Source organism: Carcharhinus amblyrhynchos, chromosome 7 (genome assembly GCF_965287045.1).
Source record: "Carcharhinus amblyrhynchos chromosome 7, sCarAmb.v2.hapA, whole genome shotgun sequence".
Taxonomy (NCBI): Eukaryota; Metazoa; Chordata; class Chondrichthyes; order Carcharhiniformes; family Carcharhinidae; genus Carcharhinus; species Carcharhinus amblyrhynchos.
In genome coordinates this window covers 48,948,007-48,971,303 of record NC_137330.1, presented here as the reverse complement: position 1 = coordinate 48,971,303, position 23,297 = coordinate 48,948,007, and the positions used below count along the sequence as shown (strand labels likewise).

At 41.3% G+C, this 23,297-nt stretch overlaps 1 protein-coding gene across 1 annotated transcript in view; it reads left to right on the top strand.

Annotated features, from left to right (window-relative positions):
* The window catches only part of cimip2c (ciliary microtubule inner protein 2C), a 30,245-nt gene that overhangs the window by 5,976 nt on the left and 972 nt on the right, over positions 1–23,297 (top strand). The window contains exons 2-4 of the mRNA XM_080193266.1: positions 647–920; positions 10,690–10,802; positions 21,488–21,631. Coding sequence (XP_080049392.1) covers positions 647–920; positions 10,690–10,802; positions 21,488–21,631 — 531 coding nt within the window. The remainder of the gene's footprint in view (positions 1–646; positions 921–10,689; positions 10,803–21,487; positions 21,632–23,297) is intronic.

The window sequence follows — 23,297 nt, the reverse complement described above, 5'->3', positions numbered from 1 at the left end:
GCAATACTAATCAAGGCAATCCCCCCCCTTTGCCAGCTCTCCAGGAGAATGCACAACTGCTTAATTCCCTGATATAGATTGTGATTATGGCCACTACTCAATGGTGTCCCACCTAAATTCTACATGCATTCATGCGATGTTGCATTACTGGATGGACCAACCTTTATTGCCCAACCCCATCCCTAATTGTCCTTGAACTGAGTGGCATTTCATTTCAGAAGGTATTTAAGAGTTGCTGTACATCTGGAATCAAGGCAGATTTCTTTCCCTAAAGGACAATGGTGTAATGGTTGTCATTAGACTCTTAATTCCAGATTTTTATTGAATTCAAATGTTACCATCTGCAAAGATGGAATTCAAACCGGAAACATTACATTGGGTCACTAAATTACTGGTCTAATGACAATACTGCTACACCACTTGCTACTCTGAGTTAGCTTTTCAGCTAAAACCTCTCCACTACATACAGGAGAGAGTGGCATGCCATTCCAGAGCTTTGAAACCTCGGTTTGATAACGTGGAAGTAATTATTCATTACTGTTTAATCCTTAAGCATCATTGAAGCATCAATGAGTCAGTGCACTATCAGTGAGATATTTTGTGGACTGTATTGAACCCTCATTACTTGTTATATTCTTGTTTCTAGGTACCGTGGCTATGTCCCTACCATAAATTTTACATACGGTGATACTTACGGAAACGCCACCAGGAAGTACTTCCAAGATTTCCGTCTGTCAGCACTGAATTCAAGTCAGAGTCCTTATAGTAAAGGAGGGCAATTTCCAACCATTTACTCCAATGATCCCTCTCTTGTAATAGCAGATAGATCCCACAACCGGAATAGGTGGCTATATGCCCCACAATGGTCAAGGTATGATGTGGATTTTGACAGGAATGAAGAACTGAAAAACTTTGATAAGGTAGGAACAAGATTTTTGTTTAAACAGAGGTGATTGGAATTTCCATTCTTGGTGATTTCTCATGGTCCCTTGTCACACAAAAACAGATGCTAGTCTGGCACGTTGTGCGTAATGTTTGAACATTTTGCAATGGATGGCCATTCTCCTCAGAGTTCAACACCATGGGTCTCAGTTCAACTGTGTGAACAGTGCGTGAAATTTCATGATTACGAAAGAGTTGTCGAACAGTCGATTCCTTGCCAACATCAGTTTTAAATTCAATATTAAAAGCCCTGCAGGTGATGCAGTTGGCAGCAAGATGATCTTTTAGTTTGCTAAGTGCGGTTTGCAGTTCTCCTTCAGCTGATAAAGTTGTCGCACATCATTGACCAAGAGTCAAGCTGGCTGATTTAATCACCCAATTACAGATGCGTTAACCGCATCATCTCATAAATCAAGAGACAAACTGTTGTAAAAAAAATCAGTCAAGTTCATTAAAAACCTGAGTTTTTTTTCAAACATCAATCATAAAAGTAGGGAGGTCTTGCTGCAGCTGTATAGGGCATTGGTGAGGCCGCAGCTGGAGTACTGTGTGCAGTTTTGGGCGCCGCACCTGCGCAAGGATATTTTGGCCTTGGAGGGAGTGCAGAGGAGGTTTACTAGGCTGATACCGGAGTTGAGGGGGTTGAGCTATGAGGAGAGGCTGAATAAACTAGGCTTGTACTCGTTAGAGTTTAGAAGAATGAGGGGAGATCTCATTGAGACGTATAAGATGATGAATGGGATGGATAGGATAGAGGTGGAAAGACTCTTCCCGCTCAAAAAAGACAGTAGGACTAGGGGGCACAGCCTCAAGATAAAGGGGGGGCGGTTCAGAACGGAGTTGAGGAGGAACTTCTTCACTCAAAGGGTGGTGAATCTCTGGAATTCTCTGCCCGTTGAAGTGGTGGAGGCTGCCTCGCTAAATATTTTTAAGAAGCGGGTTGATGGGTTTTTGATAAGAGAGGGGATTAAGGGTTATGGGGAGAGGGCGGGAAAGTGGAGCTGAGCCACGACAGATCAGCCATGATCTTATTGAATGGCGGGGCAGGCTCGAAGGGCCAGATGGCCTACTCCTGCTCCTATTTCTTATGTTCTTATGTTCTTATATAGATTTACAGTTGGTGCATAAATAAACCTCATAAGTGGCTGATTTAACCTCAATCAGCCTTGCACAAATATTACTGCATCTGAAAATGCTTTACAAAAAAAAAAGTTTTAAAAAATCCTACCTGTAATCAGTTGTGCATTCTATCTCAGCAGACAGAGGATCTTGTTTATCAGCCTAGTATCTTTCTGGCTTGTGGTGATGAATGGGGCAAGTTGTGTGTGTGTGTGTGTGTGTGTGTGTGTGTGTGTGTGTGTGTGTGTGTGTGTGTGTGTGTGTGTGTGTGTGTGTGTGTGTGGAGGCGGGTGGGGTGGCAATTCTATTTTGATTGACATTTCTGTAGCCAAAAACCTTCCTAAAGCTGTATATGATATGCTTTTGTAAGATCATCAAATCTCTTCTCACAATTCTGCAATAGGTCCATAAATACCCTTCAGGGAAGAGAACCAATCCTGTCTCCCATACTAGTCAATCCAGTCTCCAGTCCAAGAATGCATGATTGATTCTTAATGTTCTGTGGTTAACTAAGTATTGAGAACAAATATTGACAAAATTAATTTTCTCATTAATACTACTTATTTTCTGATAGAGTTTATTGTAATTCAGCAGTAAGTCTGAACTGTAAAATCAAGGGAGATGGCAGAATGGTCAGTAGGAAGCAATTCTTCAATTTATTTTTCCCAACACCTTCTTGTCACCTAGGCTTGGGATGAAATACATTGTAATGATGCTACTGTTATTATTTAATCTTGGTGACGTTTCCTAACTGAGTACATGTTAAACAATATTAAAAACAATGTGCTTTGATATCACGTTTCAGAAATACAAGGAATGATTTTAGCAAATGCCTGCTTATGTCAGGAGCACAATGTCGTCTTACATCATAGATCTCAGTTGTCATTTTTAATTGGAATTGGTTCAAGTCTATGCTCTCCCCTCAACATTCCAATGCTGAAATTCCCATCCTTGGTTTCAAATCAGTTCCGGATCCATTTACCCTACTGAATTCTGTGAATAGTGACCACCAAATAGTAATTCTGAACACACCTTCTGCTCCTCTAAGCAACTTCTCAATCCTTGCTTTCTTTTGTTCTACCACTGGCAGTTGCTTGTTCAATCCCTCTGGGAATCCCTACCCAGTTCTTTCCTCCTGCTACAAGCAGTCCTGCTGTAAGAAACCTGTTCAAAGGCCATTTATCCAGTGTTCTATTGGAGCCCTTAATGTAATCTCTCTGTGCCTCTCCCAGTGTTGCACACACTGGGGTGCTCCCCAACATTTTCATTTTGCCTGTAGAGTGTTCTGGTTGCTAACTAAAGTTATATTGAGCAATCTAGATATAGATGCTGCAATCTTCCTGGTGTAATCCACAACGTCAAACTGAAAACAAATCACCTTAGTAGACATTGAGAAAACTCTCTGTCTGCCCAAAATGCTTGCCCTTGATGGAGAGAGTCAGTTGGTTGCTGAGGACAGGCCCAGAAGTAGTGCTCTCATGCTAACCACTGTGCCACCAAATCTGCGCAAAGCTGTGTGCTTTTGTAATGCCACAAGACATGAATCAAATGGGATGTGATACTTACAAAGTTTCATGTGTAATGCAATACTGCTGTGTTGAAACTTACAGACCAGTAGACAAATTGGCCTGATAGTGAATGAGTTGCCTCTTTTCTACCACATTAGATTTTCAATTCATCAACTTCAGCAGAAAAAAAAGGGTTGTGTTGTACAGCAGCCCATTCATCATGAGCCTACTGGCATTGACCAATTTCATGCCTGGTTTAGTCAGCACTACTCATATAAATGAATACAGATATTAGTCTGTGAGGTGACATACCAAAAGCAGAAGCAACACCCTATTTACTCTTGTGAAAAAGTTCTCAGCCTAGATTTTCTAATTATTACCATTAGAAAAGTGACAATTTGGGCATTTGTGATTGGTTTTCTGCCAATTTTGTGACCAACGTAATTTCCTGCTGATTGCTTAGAAGTTTTTCAGTTTCAATATGTAAATAAGTCTTGAATGGCATGTTACATCTTTCAGATAGTTTCCTTCGAATGATGTTGAATTATCATTGATTCATCAATCCACCTCCATATGCTGGATCTATGGTTGTTGGGTTGTTGATTGAATTGCTTTTAACGAGCCCCTTATGAAGACTGCAAGGATAATCTATACCTTCATTCTTTTTTCAGTTTTATCTTTTAACTCTGAAAATCCCTCGAAAGATGGTGTCACCTCCCAAATCAATGTCTAACTTCATGTTTGAATCTCTCCAATTAGGTTTCTATCCCTGCTGCAATACTGAAATGGCTCTTATCAAAGTCACAAATAGCATCCTTTGTGGCTGTGAAAAAGGACAACTTTCCCTCCTCAACCTTTGTCCACACCAATCTGCTCCAACACTGCTCCACAGTCATTCAGTTGGGTGCTGTTACTTGGTTCCATTTTAACCTATCCAATCATGGCCAGTAAATCATTTGCAATGGCCTCTCTTCCTAACCCTGCAACATTACCCTTGCTGTCCACCAGGGATCTTTATCCTTGGCCCCTACTATTTCATGGAATCATGGAAACCCTTACAGTGCAGAAGAAGGCCATTTGGCCTATCGAGTCTGTACTAAACACAATCCCACCTCAGGCCCTATCTGCACAACCCCATGCATTTACCCTAGCTAGTCCCCCCTGACACTAAGAGGCAATTTAGCATGGCCAGTCCGCCTACCCTGCCCATCCTTTGGACTTTGTGAGGAAACTGGAGCACTCAGGGGAAACCCATGTGGACACAGGGAGGATGTGCAAACTCCACACAGACAGTGACCCAAGTCGGGAATCGAACCTGGGTCCCTGGCTGTCAGGCAGCAGTGCTAACCACTTACTTAGCCATCTGCTGCTCCTTAGTGCCTTCATCTGAAAGAATCGTCAAAACTCTGCAGTACAGAAGGAGGGCATTCGGCCCATTGAGTCTGTAAGAACCACAATCCCACCCAGACCCTACTTCTGTAATCCTGCACATTTAATGTTTAATGTTTAATGGAATTTAATGTTGGCAAATGTGAGGTTGTCCACTTTGGTAGGAGTAATGGTAGGAAGGACTATTACTTATGTGGCGAAAAACTGCAGCATACGACGGTGCAGAGGGACCTCGGGGTCCTTGTGCATGAGTCGCAAAAACCCAGCCTGCAGGTGCAGCAGGTGGTCAGGAAGGCGAATGGGATGCTGGCCTTCATAGCGAGGGGGATTGAATATAAAAGTAGGGAGGTCTTGCTGCAGCTGTATAGGGCATTGGTGAGGCCGCAGCTGGAGTACTGTGTGCAGTTTTGGTCACCACACTTACGCAAGGATATTTTGGCCTTGGAGGGAGTGCAGAGGAGGTTTACTAGGCTGATTCCGGAGTTGAGGGGGTTGAACTATGAGGAGAGGCTGAATAAACTAGGCTTGTACTCGTTTAGAAGAATGAGGGGAGATCTCATTGAGACGTATAAGATGTTGAATGGGACAGATAGGATAGAGGTGGAGAGGCTCTTCCCACTCAGAAAGGACAGCGGGACTAGAGGGCACAGCCTCAGGATAAAGGGGGGGCGGTTTAGAACGGAGTTGAGGAGGAACTTCTTCACTCAAAGGGTGGTGAATCTCTGGAATTCTCTGCCCGTTGAAGTGGTGGAGGCTGCCTCGCTCAATATTTTTAAGTCGCAGGTTGATAGGTTTTTGATAGGCAAGGGGATTAAGGGTTATGGGGAGAGGGCGGGAATGTGGAACTGAGCCACGACAGATCAACCATGATCTTATTGAATGGCAGGGCAGGCTCGAGGGGCTAGATGGCCTACTCCTGCTCCTATTTCTTATGTTCTTATGTTCTTACTCTACTAATCCCCCTGACACTAGGGTCATTTTAGCATGGTCAATCAACCCAACCCACACATCTTTTGGACAATGGAGGGAAACTAGAATACTCAGAGCAAATCCATGCAGACGTGGTGAGAACCCCACACAGAGACAGTGACCCGAGGCCAGAATTGAACTGGGTCCCTGGCACTGTGACACCTTGGCGCCCAAAGTGCAATGTTAGTTTTTACATGCGTGTTGATGACATCCTGTGCAACATTACCACCATGTCTCTGTTGCTACATTCTCAAACTGCTCAACCTAACATCTAACACTAGATGAACAAAAATGCCTTCAATTAAATATTGGGAAGTGTGAAGGCGTTGTTTTCAGTTGCCGTCTCAAAATCCATTTGCTAGCTACCAATTCCACTCCTTTTTCTGGCAACAGTTGGAGACAAAACCTGTCTGTTTGTAACAGAGGTATCTTTTTTTCCCATTAGACCAGGCAGTGACAAAGTGTTATTGTGACTGGGCAAGTAACCAGAGACCAGGGTCATACTCTGGTCTCCCATGTTTGAATCCCACCATACCGGATGGTGAAATTTGAATTTAAAATCTAATTATGACCGTTAAACAATTGTCGTAAAAAACCTATCTAGTTCACTAATATATATCCTTCAGGGAAGGAAATCTGCCATCCTTATCTGATTTGGCCTACATGTGATTTTGTGACTACAGACCCACAGAATTCTGGTTGACTCTTAAATGCTCACTGAAATGGCCTAGCAGCCTCTGAGTTCAAGGGTAATTAGGGATGGGCAATAAATGCTGGCCCAGCCAGTGATGCCCACATCCCCTGAATGATTAAAAAAACTGACCCTCAGTTGACCACCTATTCATGCAATCACTAAGACTGCCTATTTCCAACCATGTAACATTGCCTAACTTTGTGTTGTCTCAACTCATCTGCTGCCGAAACCCTCATTCATATCTTTGTAACCTCTAAATTTCACTATTCAAACACACTCCTGGGCGGTTTCCCATATTCCATGCTCCAGAAACTTGAAGTCAGCCAAAACTATGTTCCACTTAACTCCTTTCTCCGATCATCCTTGTTCTCATTGGCCTATTTTGACTCTCAGTCAAGCAATGTATTGATTTTAAAATTCTCATACCTGTTTCTGAATTCCACCAGATGCCCTCCAGCCCTACAACTCTCCAAGAGATTTGCGTTCATCTAAATTCTCTGGAAAATCCCCGATTTTAATTGCTCTATCATGAGTGACCAACAGTTGCTTAGGAGCCAAGCTCCAAAGTAATCTCTCTACACCTCACTTTCCTATCCCTTTGAACAATCCTTTGGTCTCCTGACCAGTATCTCCTATTATCTCGGTGTCATATTCTGTTTTAAAATCTATCCGTGAAGTACCTTGTAAAGTTTTGTTACATTAAATGCGCTAAAGGTAGTTGCTAGCGTTTGAGGTAAATTTGTAGGAACTACTATGTCACTGTTACTTTTGCCCCCATCAGCACAATAGATTTTTCCATAGAAATTTCCTTATACTTGTGTTTCTTTGGACAAAGAGAAAGAGGGCTAATAGAAGAATGCAAGGCAGGCCTGGCTGCATCACCAGCACTTTGTGGCTACACTCTCTTACACAAATTAACATAGTGAGCTGCACAAGGGATATTACTTGCAAAACCTGCTATTCACAGAGGAGGATATGCTGTATTCTAGGTCTTGGATCATTTCCAAATGTCACAGATGGCATCAGCCATGTATTTCTCCCCTGCCGTGCAGAGAAATATCTCAAATGACTGACAGAATCCTTATTTACTCAAGCATGTAGATTAATCATCTTTTCTATGAACAACCAGCAAAGCATGAGAAGTTTATGGAATATTATTAAATGTCAGGATTTCTGAAGACATGGATAATTATAGATTGCAACCTCTACTTTATTGCACCGTGCTTTTACTTTAATGAATCTTGCAGGTTTGCACTCTGAATGTTTAGCTTGTTTACAGTCATCATCACAAGATTTTACACATCAGTGTTCAATTCCCGCACAGTGATCATGATCCTGATGCCAACAGCAAGAATTGCACCTGGAATTCCAAGTCCTGTACTTATTTTTCTCCTGACTGTTCCCATTTATTCTGGATCAGTCAATAGGTTGAAGAATTATTGTCTTGCTATAACAGATTCGCACTGTCATGTACTGGGCTCATCCCTGTATCCATGGTAGAAACAATTGCTGGCAATATTCAAAATCAAAATTAAAGCCCTTAAGATATCATTTCTGCAAATGTGCTGGAGCATTAATCAAAGTTTTTAATTTCTAAAACTGAACAACACTTTTTGCTCCATATCTAATCTAACACCAAGAGCACATCTCACCTTCTGCAGAATATTGCATCCTGCACAAAGAACCATACTGTGCACTGGCTTCTTGGCCAGCTAATAATAAATCCCTTTTCTTGTTCCCCAAGGCTTTGCTTCACTCACTCTGCATAACTATGGGTGACTGTGCAGAGTTTGCACGTTCTCTCTATGTCTGTGCAGGTTTCCTTTGAGTACTCTGGTTTCCTCCCACAGTCCGAAAGTCCATTAGATGCCTTGGCCATGCTAAGTTCTCCTTCAGTGTACCTGAACAGATGGTGGACTGTGGCAATAGTAACTTCATTGCAGTGTTAATGTAAGCCTACTTGTGACAATAGTAAGTAAACTTATTCTCCCTCTCTGTAGTTGTGTGTCCCAGGCAGCATCCACCCATTCCTTTACATCAGCTTAGTGTTAACTATTTGATATAAAGCCTTTATGTTTATAGCAGAACCTGTTTGGGTACACTGAGGGAGAATTTAGCAAGTGCACCTAAATTCACGCTGGGCAGAATTTAATGAGAGCGATGGGATATGCCTGACGTCCACCTTAAAAACTGAGGACATCCCTGCTGAGTCAATCCCTGGTTGCCCCGAGAGAATTAATTGGTAGTGGGAAGGCTGCTGCTAGGTTTCCCAGCTCCCCGGGGGATATTATTTGCAGGATTTTCCCCAGTGGGTCAAAAATTTCTCTTTCTACAGCTGCTGGCCAATCAGAAGTTGATCACTCTCTTTTACCAGCAGCGAGTGCTGGAGTCTTCACCGGGAATCATCATTAGATCCCTGGAGAAGGGTAATTAAGGGAGGAATGTGGGCCATGGAGAGTGAAACTTTCTGACAAAGTGGGAGAGGGTAAATTGTGACTGTTAACGGGCCCTTCCCTTCCCAATGCTTGATCCCTCAATCAGGCACCGAGTGCCTCTTAGCAAGAGCTCCCCTCCCAGCACCCATCCCACCCCCAACCCCCTTCACTTCCCCAGGAGACCAGAAGCAAACCCGTATTCTGGTTTGTTTATAGGTTTCAAGTCTCCCACCAAACTGTTGTTAAAAATACCAGTGGTGGTGGGATGAGGCCTTTAAGTGAGCATTAATTGCCCATGTAGTGGCCTCAATAGGCATCTGGGAGGAAAGAACGGCTGCAAGATTTTTCACCTTAGACTTAATTGGGGGCAGGGAAGGAGGTGAATGAGCAAGACTGTCCCAATCCAGTGCTCTCAAATGCACCACCCACCCTCTCCTTGCTGCCTTGGTTCTGCCCACCAGGGGACATTAAATTTCACCCTAACTTTTCATAAAGTTTGTGCAGCAAAGTCTGCTTGCCACACTACTTTCCAAACATTACCATTGCCTAGATTCGATCCTCCATTCTCAGACATTCAATATACAGCGAGTTACCACGTGATAACAACACAAAAGATCTGAAGAATTAAATTATCAAGGCCTATTTCCCATTATATTTCATTCAGGATGTGCTTGATTATTTTAGACCCATATAAGCAAAGTCAACGTACTGTGATGATCAACCTGAAAAACAATCTTCTCAATTCCTATAAATTATTCATTTTTAATTTGTTAAATTATACATTTTTTTCAAATATTTTAGATTTTTGATGAAGAAACATTGATTGAGATGTTTATTCAGTGAGTTTATAATGCCACACAGGAAAGAATAACATGGTCCAGATTTTGCAGGGCTGGTGGTGGCAGGAGTTAACAATGAACTGCCAACATTTGCTGTTATAGAATCTGAGAATCACAGATTTGTTACACATCAGAAGGAGGCTATTTGGCCTATCACGTCTACACTGGATCTCCATACAAGCATTTTGACTTGGTGGTAATCCCCCCTCTTTTCCCCATATCCCTACATATTGTTTCTATTCAACGAAATATCTCATGCCCTCTTGAATGTCTCGATTGAACTTTCCTCCACCACACTTCCAGGCACTGCGTTCCAGACCCAAACTATGTGTGTGAAAATGTTCTTTTTCTCAGATCATATTTGCTTCTTTTGCAAATCACTTTAAGCCTGTGGCCTCTTGTTCTTGATCCTTTTGCCAGCGGCAACAATTTCTCCCTATCTATTCTTTCCAGCCCCCTCATTATCCCTCTGAATCTGATCACAAGCTCAGATATGGAGAATGCAGATTAGTGTTGAAATCCTGAAGTTACAGTCTGTCACCTCAGTGCCCTGACACAAGATTACCCTTGCTTCGCTGCTGACTGCACAATTGGGCCCATCATATTGTTGAGTTCAATTAACAAAGGAAAAGTTGATTTTTCACAATGTTGTTAAAAGAAAATTATGAAATTGCAAATGGCTAGGAGGACTCAGACATCAAACTTATGCATAACCAAAGTGGGGACAGGGAACAAAACTAGACAGTCCTTTGTTACTTCTTTACAAAAGTAGTTAATCTTTTGTTTTATTACAGTTAGCCCAGCAACACCGGGAGAACTACAAGGATAAGACAGGCACAATACCCAGAGTGGACCATTTTGTAATGGCTGGAACAGAGGCTGACACATTCCCTTGTTTACCAAATATGTGAGTATAAGAGGGTGGCCTTAACTCAAAGTTAGTTATTACAGTATAATTTAAGCAGATTATTGATTTAGTGAAATGATGTTAACAAACTTCTTAATATTTTGGGAGTGGCGGTTCAAGAAGGCAGCTCACGAGCAACTAGGATGGGCAATAAATACTGGCCCAGCCAGCAACATCCACATCCCATAAATGAATTTTTAAAAATTGGGAGTGAAGCAAAAACTGATTTTATTTTTTTCCATGAAATGGCATGTTTCAATGCGCTTTACACATTTCCATTATTTATTTATTAGTGTCACAAGTAGGTTTGCATTAACAATGCAATGAAGTTACTGTGAAAATCCCCGAGTTGCCACATTTCAGAACCTGTTCTGGTAAATGGGGGAGAATTTAGCATGGCCAGTGCACCTAACCAGTACGTTTTCCGCTTGTTGTTGAAACACCTGGAGGAAACTGACGCAGACACAGGGAGAACATGCAAACTCCACACAGACAGTGACCCGAACCAGGAATTGAACCAAGGTCCCTGGTGCTATGAGGCAGCAGTGCTAACCACCGTGCCACCATGTGTACTAATAAACAGATTTCAAAAATCTTCCACATACATTTTCTAGCTACCACTGACAAGATACTATTCCATGAATACACAAGGACCTCATTTATGTATAACAGATTTATACAGGAACATGGGCTGTGCAGTTGGTGTAACTGGAAAATCTCAACTTGAGAAATGGCTGGGTGACAGTCCCATGTGACTGTATACCACTGCAGTCTTGTGGGTTGTTGCTGATTTATTCATAAGTATTGAACCAGGTAACTGTTGTTTACAGCTTCGTGGCTTACTCAGGCAACCTAGAGGGCACATGTGAGGTGCTGGAGTCATATACAGACCAGATTGGGTAAAGTTTTCAGGCTCTTTACTTAATGGACTTTAGGGAATTGCTTCAGTTTTCAACTATAAGCTGGGAGTTATCAAAGTTACTTTTTAACCAGTTTTATTGAATTTAACTTCAGAAAGTTGACAGGATTTGAGCTCTCAATGCCTATGTTAGGGAGGGATGGAAAAATGATCCCTTCCTGCTCAGTCGATGAAAGAGTGCAGAGAGATCTGCAGATCATATTCTCCAAGATGTGAGGTTGTGACCTGGTCTAACGGTATTCTAAAGCATTTTGCTGTCGTTCCATTTGAAAACAAATATTGCAAAAGGAGCATTTCATACTTTGCATTCGGAAGCTGGAGAAAAATATTTCAATTAGTCTTGAGATTGCAGTGACTACCAAAGTGAATCTCTCGATTTATTTAGTTACCTCTTTGCTCTCTTATGTTCCACACGTTTGGAAAATATCATTTTCCTCCATTAGTCAATTTGAAAGTCCCTATCCTTTGTAGTCTTCAATAGCTGAGGAAATGTATTTGTTACCTTCACAAATGTTGTTACCTCTCCAACCTCCCAGATTGGTCAACATTTTGTGGATGAAGAATCTACAACTTGGGTGTATTAGCTTTTTGATGAATTTCCCTTAAATTTTGCTAACATCGGGGTCACCATTAAGCTAATTGATGGCCACAAAGAACTCCCTTCTGCCGCTGCAGGAATTTTACTAGTGGCAGAGGGAGGGAGGGTGCCCATGCCATGTGGTGATTTCATCAGATGTACCCAGGTACTTCGTGGAAGCCATGTTCCCACCCAGCTCGTCTCTCGATCATGGTGTCCCACCCCCTCGCTGGTGACTGAGTCCAGTGAAACTGCCCGATTTACTTCCCCTGGCTGGGTCCATGCAGTTCCTTGTGGGTGACTAGCTAGAGGTCATTGCTCCAGGTGCCAATGATGCTGGACTGGAGAGGTGCTGGCCAACTGTTTAGAGGGGGGGTGAATTCTCCCAGATAGGCGTGGAAGCTACAGACTGAGCCACTTCCAAGCAGCCATAAAATCAGTTTGTGTCTTCCCGACCTTGTGGAGATGGGCTTGTCCCTGACCTTTCAACCAAGGGGTTAAGAAAACTACTTCTGCGAAAAGTTCTCACCAATGTTAATATAATATTTTTCTGGAATTCAGTTTTTTATATATCCATAATATGCTGTAATGTGTTACATTTAAAATATGAGAGCTTGAATTACATCAAAACTATAATTAATATCAGGAAAACGACAATATTGTAAGTACTGAATGGATAGCATTAGGGAATTAAATCACCAAAAACAAGGTGATTTAGTTTCCCTTATACTTAGACATTGCCAAAGGATATCCCAACCCATAGTGGCTACTAACCTCACCAGGCAAGCTTGACATGTTTATGCTATGATCTTAAAATTGATTTTGATCAGGAGACTATGACAGGGTTTCCAGTTGCTTCTAAAGTTGTCCAATTATTTTTGGATTTGCTGTACAGTCTTTGCCATGATAAGATTTGATAGACAAAATATTCCAATGTGTTATTGATGGAGTATCAGCAAACCACCATTTCTTACATCAATTACATCTGGTCTAACTTTCCCTCTATTGGTGTGCTTTCAAAAAAGTAATTAAATGTTAGTCATAAAGCTAGTTGTGTAAATGTTACTGGTGGATTCAGGCAACAACACTGCGTTACTATACATAACGTTTTTTTGATAACTAATATAAATTAGTGACACAGAGTGGCTTGATACATGGGTCTACTCTAAACTTGGAATAAAACTCAGGGAACACACCTGATATTGTCAGTTTGATAGATGCAGTTCAATAGTTTTGACAATGTTTTGTGTTTTTTTAATTGTTCAAGGGACGTGGGCTTCATTTGATAGGCCAACATTTTTTGCCCATCCCTAATTGCCCTTGAGCAGATGGTGATGAGTTACCTTCTTGAATCTTTGCAGTCCACATGGTATATGTACACCCACAGTGTTGTTCGGAAGGGAGTTCCAGGATTTTGATTCTGTGACAGTGAAGGAACAGCAATATATTTCCAAGTCAGGATGATGAGTGGTTTAAAGGGAAATTTCCAGGTGGTGGTGCACCCATGTGACTGCTGCCTTTGTCCTTCTACATAGGTGTGATCATAGTTTTGGAAGGTGTTGTCTAAGGAGCTTTGCTGAGTTCCTATAGTTCATCTTGTAGATGGTTGGTACACATGACTGTCACTGTATGTTAGTGTCAGAGGCTGAGAATGTTTGTGGATGGAGTGCCAATTAAACATGTTGCTTTGCCCTGGATGGCGTCAAACTTCTTGAACGTTTTTGGAGCTAAACTCATCTAGGCAGATGGAGAGAATTCCATAGCACTCCTAACCTATGCAATGTAGATGATGGACAAGCTTGGGGTATCAGGAGGTGAGTTACCCCCTGCAGAATTCCCAAGCTCTGGTCTGCTCTTATAGCCACAGTATTGATATGGCTAGATCAGTTAATTTTCTGGTCAATCATAACTCCCCAGATGTTGATAATGGAGCATATAGCGATATTAATAAATTGAAGTCAAGGGGTGATGGTTAGATTCTCTCCTGTTGGAGATGGTCATTGCCTGGCATTTGTCTGGCGTGAATATTACTTGCCACTTGTCAGCCCCTGGATATGATCCAGGCCTTGTTGCATTTGGATATGGACAGGTTGGTGCTTTGGTTTGAAATGGTTAACAAATGACTCCATTCCTCTCCTTGGTAACTGGCCAAGCTGGAACCAAACTGTTTGCAAATTTGTTTCTTTTTACCTTTAGATGAACTTCCTATTATATATTTGCCCCATCATGAAAACTGCATATTTCCACCTCCATAATATTGTCCACCTCTTTGCCTCAGTTTATCTGTTGTTGAAACCCCCATCTATGGCTTTGCCACACCTGGATGGGATTATTTTAATGCGTTCCTGGATGACATTCCATGTTCTTTCCTCCTATGTCCTAACATGCACTAAATCCCATTATCTCTTTGTGTCTTGACATTGATCGGCACACAGTTAAGCATGGCCTACATTTGAAAACTCTTGTCCTTGTTTTCAAATCCCTCCATGGTGTTAGCCCTCTCTTCTCTGTAATCTCCTTTAGCGCTACATCCCCAATTTTTATTCTCTAATTTTTGTCAGCCTGCCATTGATAACTGTGATTTCGGCTGCCAAGGCTCTACTCCCTGGAACTGTCTTCCTAAAGCTGTCTCTCTCTTTACCCCAATTGAGATGCTGATTAAAATTTACTTCCAGCCAAGCTTTTGGTCTTCTGCCCTGGTCTCACCTTGTGTCTCATGTTAAATCATGTTTGATAATAGATAAAAATTGATAAGTGATGAAAATAAAGAAATGAAGCAAATGTGAGAGAACACAAATTGCCATGATACTATTGTAAATCTAGTGATCTTATTCACTAGAAATGCACTGGACAATTCTTAACAGTGCAAGGTGTTTAAACATTTTTTGCCCATTGGGATGATTTTCCAGACAAACTACCAGTGATTAATTGCAATGTAGTTCTTAATATGTATGGACCCACAATTTTATTCAGAAGATGTGAGCACCATTGGAAAAGCCAGCATTTATTTTGCATCTCTAACTGCCCCTGAGAAAGTGAGAACCTCCTTCTTGAATTGTTCCCACCCTTGTGGTGAAGATACCCCCACCAAGCTGTTGGGAGGCAGTTCGAGGATTTTGACCCAACGATGGTGAAGAAACAATGAGACATTTCCATGTCAGGATGGTGTGTGATTTGGTGGGGAATCACAATTGGTGGTGTCCCTTGTATCTGAGGGCCCTGCCTCATAAAAGCAAAACACTGCAGATGCTGGAAATCTGAAATGAAAACAAAAGCTCCTGGATAATCTCAGCAAGTCAGGCAGCATTTGTGGAGTGAAACAGAGTTAATGCGTTTCTGTCTGCATGTTGAGTGTACAGATTCAGAGAATTCCTGGCTCTGCAAACCCAACTTTTACAAATATTTGACTGAACATTGGATTTTGTTCTGGATGGTAGGGTATTCTGTGAGTCAGGCCGGGTGACTCAAGAATGAACATGAAAAGGGTGGTGTGTGGAAGCAGGTTGGGCAGAAAGCCTGCCTCAGTGATCTGGCATTGTGTTGAAATTTAATAAAAATGCAGAAAAAACATAAACGAGCACTCCAACCCTCACCCCACTCATTTTCTCACCCCTCCCAACATCCCCCCGCCCCCCACACGCACACACGCACATACATATACTCATCTTGCATCTTTCATTCCAACACACCCACTATCCATCATGAACAGACCTCGGGATCTATGTAGACTCTATAACCACTTGGAGCGTTTAATCAAGCTATGAAATAGTAGGCACTTTTTTGTGTTAATGGACGATTGTAAAATCAGTTATGCAGCATTAATTCAGTGATGGAAACCCCAAGGCCTATGTCAGCAGACAGAATGAAATATTAGGCAATCATTTTTTTGAAACAGATTTTTTTCAATGTATTAAAAGGCAGGACTTTTAGACACCTTGACAATTTGAAAGCTCCTTTTGACAGTTCATCTTGTTCATGACAGTTCCTCTGTTAGCATCTAATAGGTTCTGTGGATGAATGTTAAATACCAAGTATTTTAAGGTAATAAGTTATTGGGCAGTGTTTGATTAGTTGATTTACTCAGGTGTGTATATAAAGAAGCATCAGCAAAGATTGGAGAGGAAAGCGTTGGGTAGAGAGAAAAAGCTCTGGAGCAAGCAATAAACAAGTGTCCTGGTACCAATTTTTTCTTCAGAACCTGACTTGGGAATTTCTTTCACATCTTTGACAGCTGACCTTGACACTTTTGACAGTTTTAATGGGCTCCACAGTTCCAATGAGCTTATGGAGTTTTCAAGCACATTCATGGCTAATCTTAGAGATCCCAAAGGCACCTAACTTCTCCCAAAGGTGTCCAGGGACCGTATCCAAAGGGTATCCTGGCTATCCAAATGAATCCACAAAGCTCAAACCTGCTTTTGCCAGGTTTAATCTCCACTGCTCACACCAAAATCACCCATGAGAAAAAGCAACTGCTGATTTTTATGAGCAGCTACTTCTGCGAAATGCTAATTTGTGAATCCCATCCTGGGCCCATTCCCACCCCTGCAAAAATGATAGGTGCCGTGTTTGCAGAAAGGACCTAAAGATTTGGGCCTTTTCTGCCATTTTTACCATGATGGAGAGTCTCTTCTTCATGGCAAAAAACAAGACCAATTTTTTGTATGTACGACTTTGCATCAGAACTGTGAGAAAAGATAGAACTGTTAAAATGTTAAGGGGGTGGTGGATAAGTGGGCAGCAGGTAGGAAGAACAAAGTAAAAGATCTATGATAGGATGGAGAGTAAGAAAGCTAACAGCAGATTTCAAGATACAACAGCCAAAGAATGTGACAATGGATGTAGTAAAAAAAGGTTGTGTTCAAATGAGGCATGCATAGTTACATAAAAAGTCACCTGAATGTGACATAAGGGGTAAAAAAAGAAACAAGACAAGACCAACCCAGCAAAAAAAAGGAGAAAGCATATCAAAATGTTAGGGGAAGAGGTTATGATTTAAAGTTGTTGAACTCAGCATTGAGTGCAGAGTCGAAACATAAGGTGCTGCTCCTCGAGCTCCCATTGGATTTCACTGGAATACTGGATGGACATAGACAGAAATATCAGCATGGGAACAAGGTGGAGAATTAAAGTGACAAGCAACCAGAATATTGGGGTTGAGCTTGGGACTGAACAGAGATAGTGCGGGGCCTTCTTGAACTGATGTGGACTTTGTGGTGAAGGTAATCTCATAGCATTACCATTAGAGTGGCTTAGGATTTTGATTGAGTGACAATGAAGGTCTGATTATAAATGTCTCAAGTGGATGGTATTTGGCTTGAGTCTTGATGCCTACAAATGCTGTGCCTCATGAAGTGCTGAGGCTTGCTTAACAGCCAAAGCAGAGTAAATGTTATAGTGGTTTTTGCAGTAAAAGCTAATGCATGAGCTTAAGCTGCGTCATGTGCTGGACTCATTAAGGTAAGAAAAATGAATACATTAGGAGTATTAGTAGTCTTATAGTGCATAGCACTCCAGACGTGCTAAGAGCAATCTCTCATTCCCTCTTATTCGGTCTTTGTTCATGATTTTCAGACAGAGCCCAAGATGTATTTTTCCATCTAATTTAGTACTTTGTTTCTATTGATGCTGAATTTCATGTTGTGCAGCATTTTTTGCAACAACAGGAGATATAAGCTAAACCTCTTAAATTTCAACGCACAGCAATTCATGCAAAAAAGGGATGCTTCATTTAGCTCTGACCAATCAATTCACTTATTTCTCCTGCATGAAAGAACATGCATTACATTTACTATTACTTTTATTGTAAACAGAAAGGAGGTCCACTCCATCAATTGGCATCTGGTCTGGGATCAAGAACAAGAATGTGCAACTAATTGCCCATTAGCCTTGAAGTTGGTATCGCATATTGCTTTTAAGCCAATTTTTTCAGTCGTGCTCTTTCAAGGGTCAGAGAAAATGCCTGGATGAGTGCAAGAGCACCAAGTTTACACACTGCAGCCTTGACTACTTAACACATCCAGCCCATGGCCTGATGAGTTATATAATGTGGCCCTTCTGCATCTCAGGATTTTGGTGAAGTGTACAGACTGGAATATACAGTGAATTATGCGAGGTAGGAGCACATTTACTTGGAAATCTTTTTGCAATCCGCAAATCATTTTCTCCCCCAAAGGCGGAAAAGCATTAGCCCTCTACAACTTGCAGTGGTGCCACCAATAACTTGGTAGGATCAACAACAACTAACCAGTCCCCATGTGTAATCCTAACCAGTTGATTTTGGCAGGTTTGTTGACATCAGTGGTTGGGGTGTAAAAATCAAAAACTTACATATTTGTAAATCATTGTGAACTGAATATTTCTATATGTAAAACAGGTCTTATAAACTGGTTCCTTACACTGCTGCAAAATGTAGTTTAATGATGTATCAGCACCATCTAGTGATCAGAAAAATGTCCCTATCAATAAAATACACTTTTCAAGTCAAAAGAAAAGCAACCTGATGGTTCAAGAGTCCTTTGTCAGAACTTTGACCTTGTATGTATCCTGGACATTTTCAGATTTTTCTGTTAATGATATCCAATTTTATTTTTATACAGTTGTCATGCCCAGTGAAGGTATGGCATATTCATAGCTTTACACGTGGAAGGAGCTTGTATGGAAGTTTCTGAGGTGGTTTTATTTGTTTAAAATGGACACTGATAAACTGTTAAGATGGCGGTCAAGGGAATCAGGTGATCTTTACTTATTCAAAACCAACTATCAAACTCCCAGAAAGTTCTGAATTGAATGACCCTGGTTAGGGCACTCTTCAGTGCCATATCCAGACAGCATACCTCTGTGGAATTCACAGCTGACATTTTTGAAATTGATAAAGTCAGCTATCCGTGAGTTAAGTGTGAAGGATCACCATCTTTCTCCCATTGTATATCAGTGGCCTTTTAGCTTTAAGCCCTTCTGGGATAACAATGGCTGTTGGACACAGGAGCAAAGCTGGCTTCTGGTAGGAAGTCCGCAAGATCTAGAAGAAATCTAGGCAGATGAATACAGACAAAACAACAGGTGCAGAAAAAGCATGTGCCCATTTTGTCTTCAAAGGTTCCTTAGGTTTGTCAACCGGGTAGTAAGTTCCTGCTAAATTTTGCAGAAATCAATGAGCCATTATGTCAGCTATTGAAATAAGATCAACTATGCTGCTGGAACTTGGACCAACAAATTTCACCAGAAATTCTAGTGCCCTACAATCCAAAGTTGCCAACAATTACCTAACATATTCCAGTTTCAAAGTTCATCTTAGAACCAACCTCCTTGATTAAAAAAAATCACTCAGGGCACCGCTGACTAGGCCCATCATTAGCTGCCCTTGAGAAGGTGGTGGGGAGCTGTCTTCTTACACCGCTCTATTCCATTTGGTGTAGGTACACCTGAAGTAGCCTAGCAAGCCACTCTGTTGTTCAACTGCTACAAATGGAACAAAAGTGAAGGAAACAGACAACCTGGCATTGACCTGGGCACTCCATTGTGTTGTGTGGCACCACCACTGTGCTAAATGGGATGCACTTTGAACAGATTCAGCAACTCAAAATTGGCATCTACAAGGTGCTCTCGTCCATCAGCAGTAACAGCAGAATTGTACTGCAGCACAATCTGTAACCTCATGGCCCAACATATCTCCCACTCTACCATTACTACCAACCCTGGTTCAATGGAAATTGCAGGAGGGCGTGCCAAGAGCAATACAGACATATCTAAAACTAAGATGTCAACATGATGAAACTACAAAACAGGACTACTTACATGTCAAGCAGTATAAGCAGCAAGTAATAGACAGAACTAAGCAATCCCACACCAATGAATCAGACCTAATCTCTGCAATCCTGCCTTATCAAGTTGTGAATGTTGGTGAAGGACAATTAAACAACTCACGGGAGAAGGAGACTTCACAAATTTCCCCATCCTCAATGATGGAACAGCCCAATACAGCAGTGCAAAAGAAAAGGCTGAAATATTGAAACAATCTTCAGCCAGAAGTGTCAAGTGGGTGATCCATCTAGGCTTCCTTCCCTGACAATATCTAACAATATTATTGAAGACTTGTGCTCCTAGCCAGGCTGTTCAGTACAGCTATAACACTGACATCTACCTGGCAATATAGAATGTTACCAAGGTCCTGTCCACACGGGTCCAACCTGGCCAATTACTGCGCCGTCAGCCTCATTCATCAGTAAAATGATGGAAGGGGTCATCAACAGTGCTACCAGGCTGCACTTCCTCAGCAGTATCCTACTCGTGAATGCTTAGTTTAGGTTCCGCCAGGGTCACTCAGCTCCTGACCTCATTACAGCCTTGCTTCAAAAGTGGATAAAAGAGCTGAATGCCAGTGGTGAGATGCGAATGATTGCCCTTGACATCAAGGCAGCATTTTACCGAATATGGCATCAAGGAGCCCTAGCAAACCTGAAGCCAGTGGAAATTGTGGGGAGTTGCAGTCATACCCGACACAAAGGAAGATGGCTGTGGTGGTTGGAAGCCAATCATCTCAGCTGCAGGACATCTCTGCAGTAGTTTCTCAAGGTAGTGTCCAAGGCCCAACTATCTTCAGCTGCTTCATCAATGACCTTCCTTCTGTCGTAAGGTTAGAATTAGGGATGTTTGCTGATGATGGTACAACGTTCAGTATTATTTGCAACACCCCAGATATATGAAGCAATCCATGTCCAAATGCAGCAAGATTTGGACAATATTGTCGGCTGCAATCAATAGTTTTACCTAAATTTTCAGTTCTTGTCTGCTGTGGGAATTGCTGTGGGCAAGATGGTAAATTTGGTGGACCAGCTAAAATTTTGGTGATTTCCGGTGAGAATTTCTGGTCCTGTTATGGTGGTGGGCAGGGAGGGGGTGGTAATATTTGTAACATTGTTTTAGAATTCTTCAGGTTTGATTTGGATTTAATAAATTGAGATCATGATTGTTGGAATTTTTCACTAAATAGACTTCCTGCGATTTTTTTCAACATTTCCTATCGAATCCAACATTGTTTGACTTGCCGTGTGCATCCGTGAATCAATTCCAATTTATTTGCATTATTCTTCCATGTCCATGGTATCGAAGGAAGAAATAATAAACACTTTAGTAAACAACTAACTTCTGAATGAAAACCAAACTGTGTGCTAAATTATTTTCAAACAGCCAAAGAAACAAAGATGTTTGTCCTTCTCCTGATTACATGGCCTGGCCACATGAATACTTGGAAAAACTATGCAAAGATAATTTGGAAGCTGCTCTGTGTATCTCTTCGAAAGGACATTTAGGCGATGTCCCAAATGCACCACCGTAAGTAAAAATACTCGTACTTGTTGAAGAATAGAATAATAAGTTTAATTTTAATATCCAGGAAAACCTCTGCTTGGAAATAAGATTTCTCAATTTAGAATATCCTGTAAATATCTTACATAACCTCCAGAAATCAGATAAGCATATCGAGTAGTCGAATTACCACATAAACTCAATTGAAGGAGATGAACTAAGCTGAACAGTATTGGAAATAAAAAGAATGATTGGTCTAATTATACTATCACAACCACCAGGCCTTGTGTTTCACATTATGTTTACTTTTCACCCCACTCAATATTCATGTAGTCTCTTGGGAGATTTGGAAAACCAGCTAAACACCCAGGGGAACTTGGGTGGGAGAAAAATTGGAGAAAAATTTCCAGACCCCCTTAAGATCACAGTACAGGAGATTACAGTTTTTAAAATGGCATATGTGCGTCATTCTCAAGGCCAGCATTTGTTGCTAATTGCCCTTGGACTGAGTGGTTTGCTAGGCCATTTCACTGGGTAGTTGAGAATTAACCACATTGCTTTGGGTCTGGAATCAGATTTTAAAAAAAATTTTTATTCCATCCTTAAAGTTACAAAGCCAATGTTCAGAGTGGACCGGGCAGACCCAAATCCATTCCTTGCTTGCTCCATAAACCAAATTCAAATTCCAACTGAATCCAATTCATGATCTCCACAAAAGAGACAAACAAGATCCAAGCTGGCAAGATAAGGCATTGCATCCCATCTTGAGCTTGATCTGATGCTTCATCTTAATCAAAAGGCCTAAAAGCAAACTAGAGTTACATATAGGCCACAATGGGTAAAGATGGCAAATTTCCTTTCCTAAAGGATATCACTGATCCCGGTGTGTTTATCATTACTAAGACTAGCTTTCAATTCCAGATTATTAATTGAATTTAAATTCCGCCAACTGCTGTGGTGGGTTTTGAACCCTTGTTCCAGAGCATTAATTTGGGCCTCCAGTGACATTACTACTGTACCGCCATCTCCCCTGGCGATAAGTCTGACCCTATTAATGTTACACAGAACCTAACTTTTATATGGGCTGCTTTCTTTGGCTGCAATATTATGCTTACCAAATCAAGTGCCAATAAAGAATGTGTAGCATTTAATAGGTATTGTCCAGTAATAATAAAGGCTTGCTGCTCACTGGAAATTCAGGATCCATGTGAATGAAGACACAAACCATTCAGCTCATATCAAAATATCCAGAGTGAAGGAAGTGACAACAGACAACGGAGCAAAGTATTATCAGCACAGAAACAATACAACTGGTCAGACAGATCCATGCTGATTTTTATTACCCCTCATTGGACTGCTCCCACCTTTCTTCATTTATATCCACCAACACACCCTTCCTTGCTTTACTCCCTCCCTCAAAATGCAATAATCCTATTCACCTCAACCATGCTAGTGAGTTCCATACTTTCGCTGCTCTCTGAGTAAATAAGTTTCTGCTGAACTTCCTATTGCATTTATTAGTCATTTTCTTATACTTATGGGCCCTTATACTGATCTCCAAAGTACAAACATAGGTTCACAAAATTTGTTTATTGTTGTTACACTTGTCATCAGTTTGCCAACTAATTATCGCTGTGCAAAATCTTGCTGAACTATACTATAATTGGATCCATGAAAAAAAAGCACATAAAGG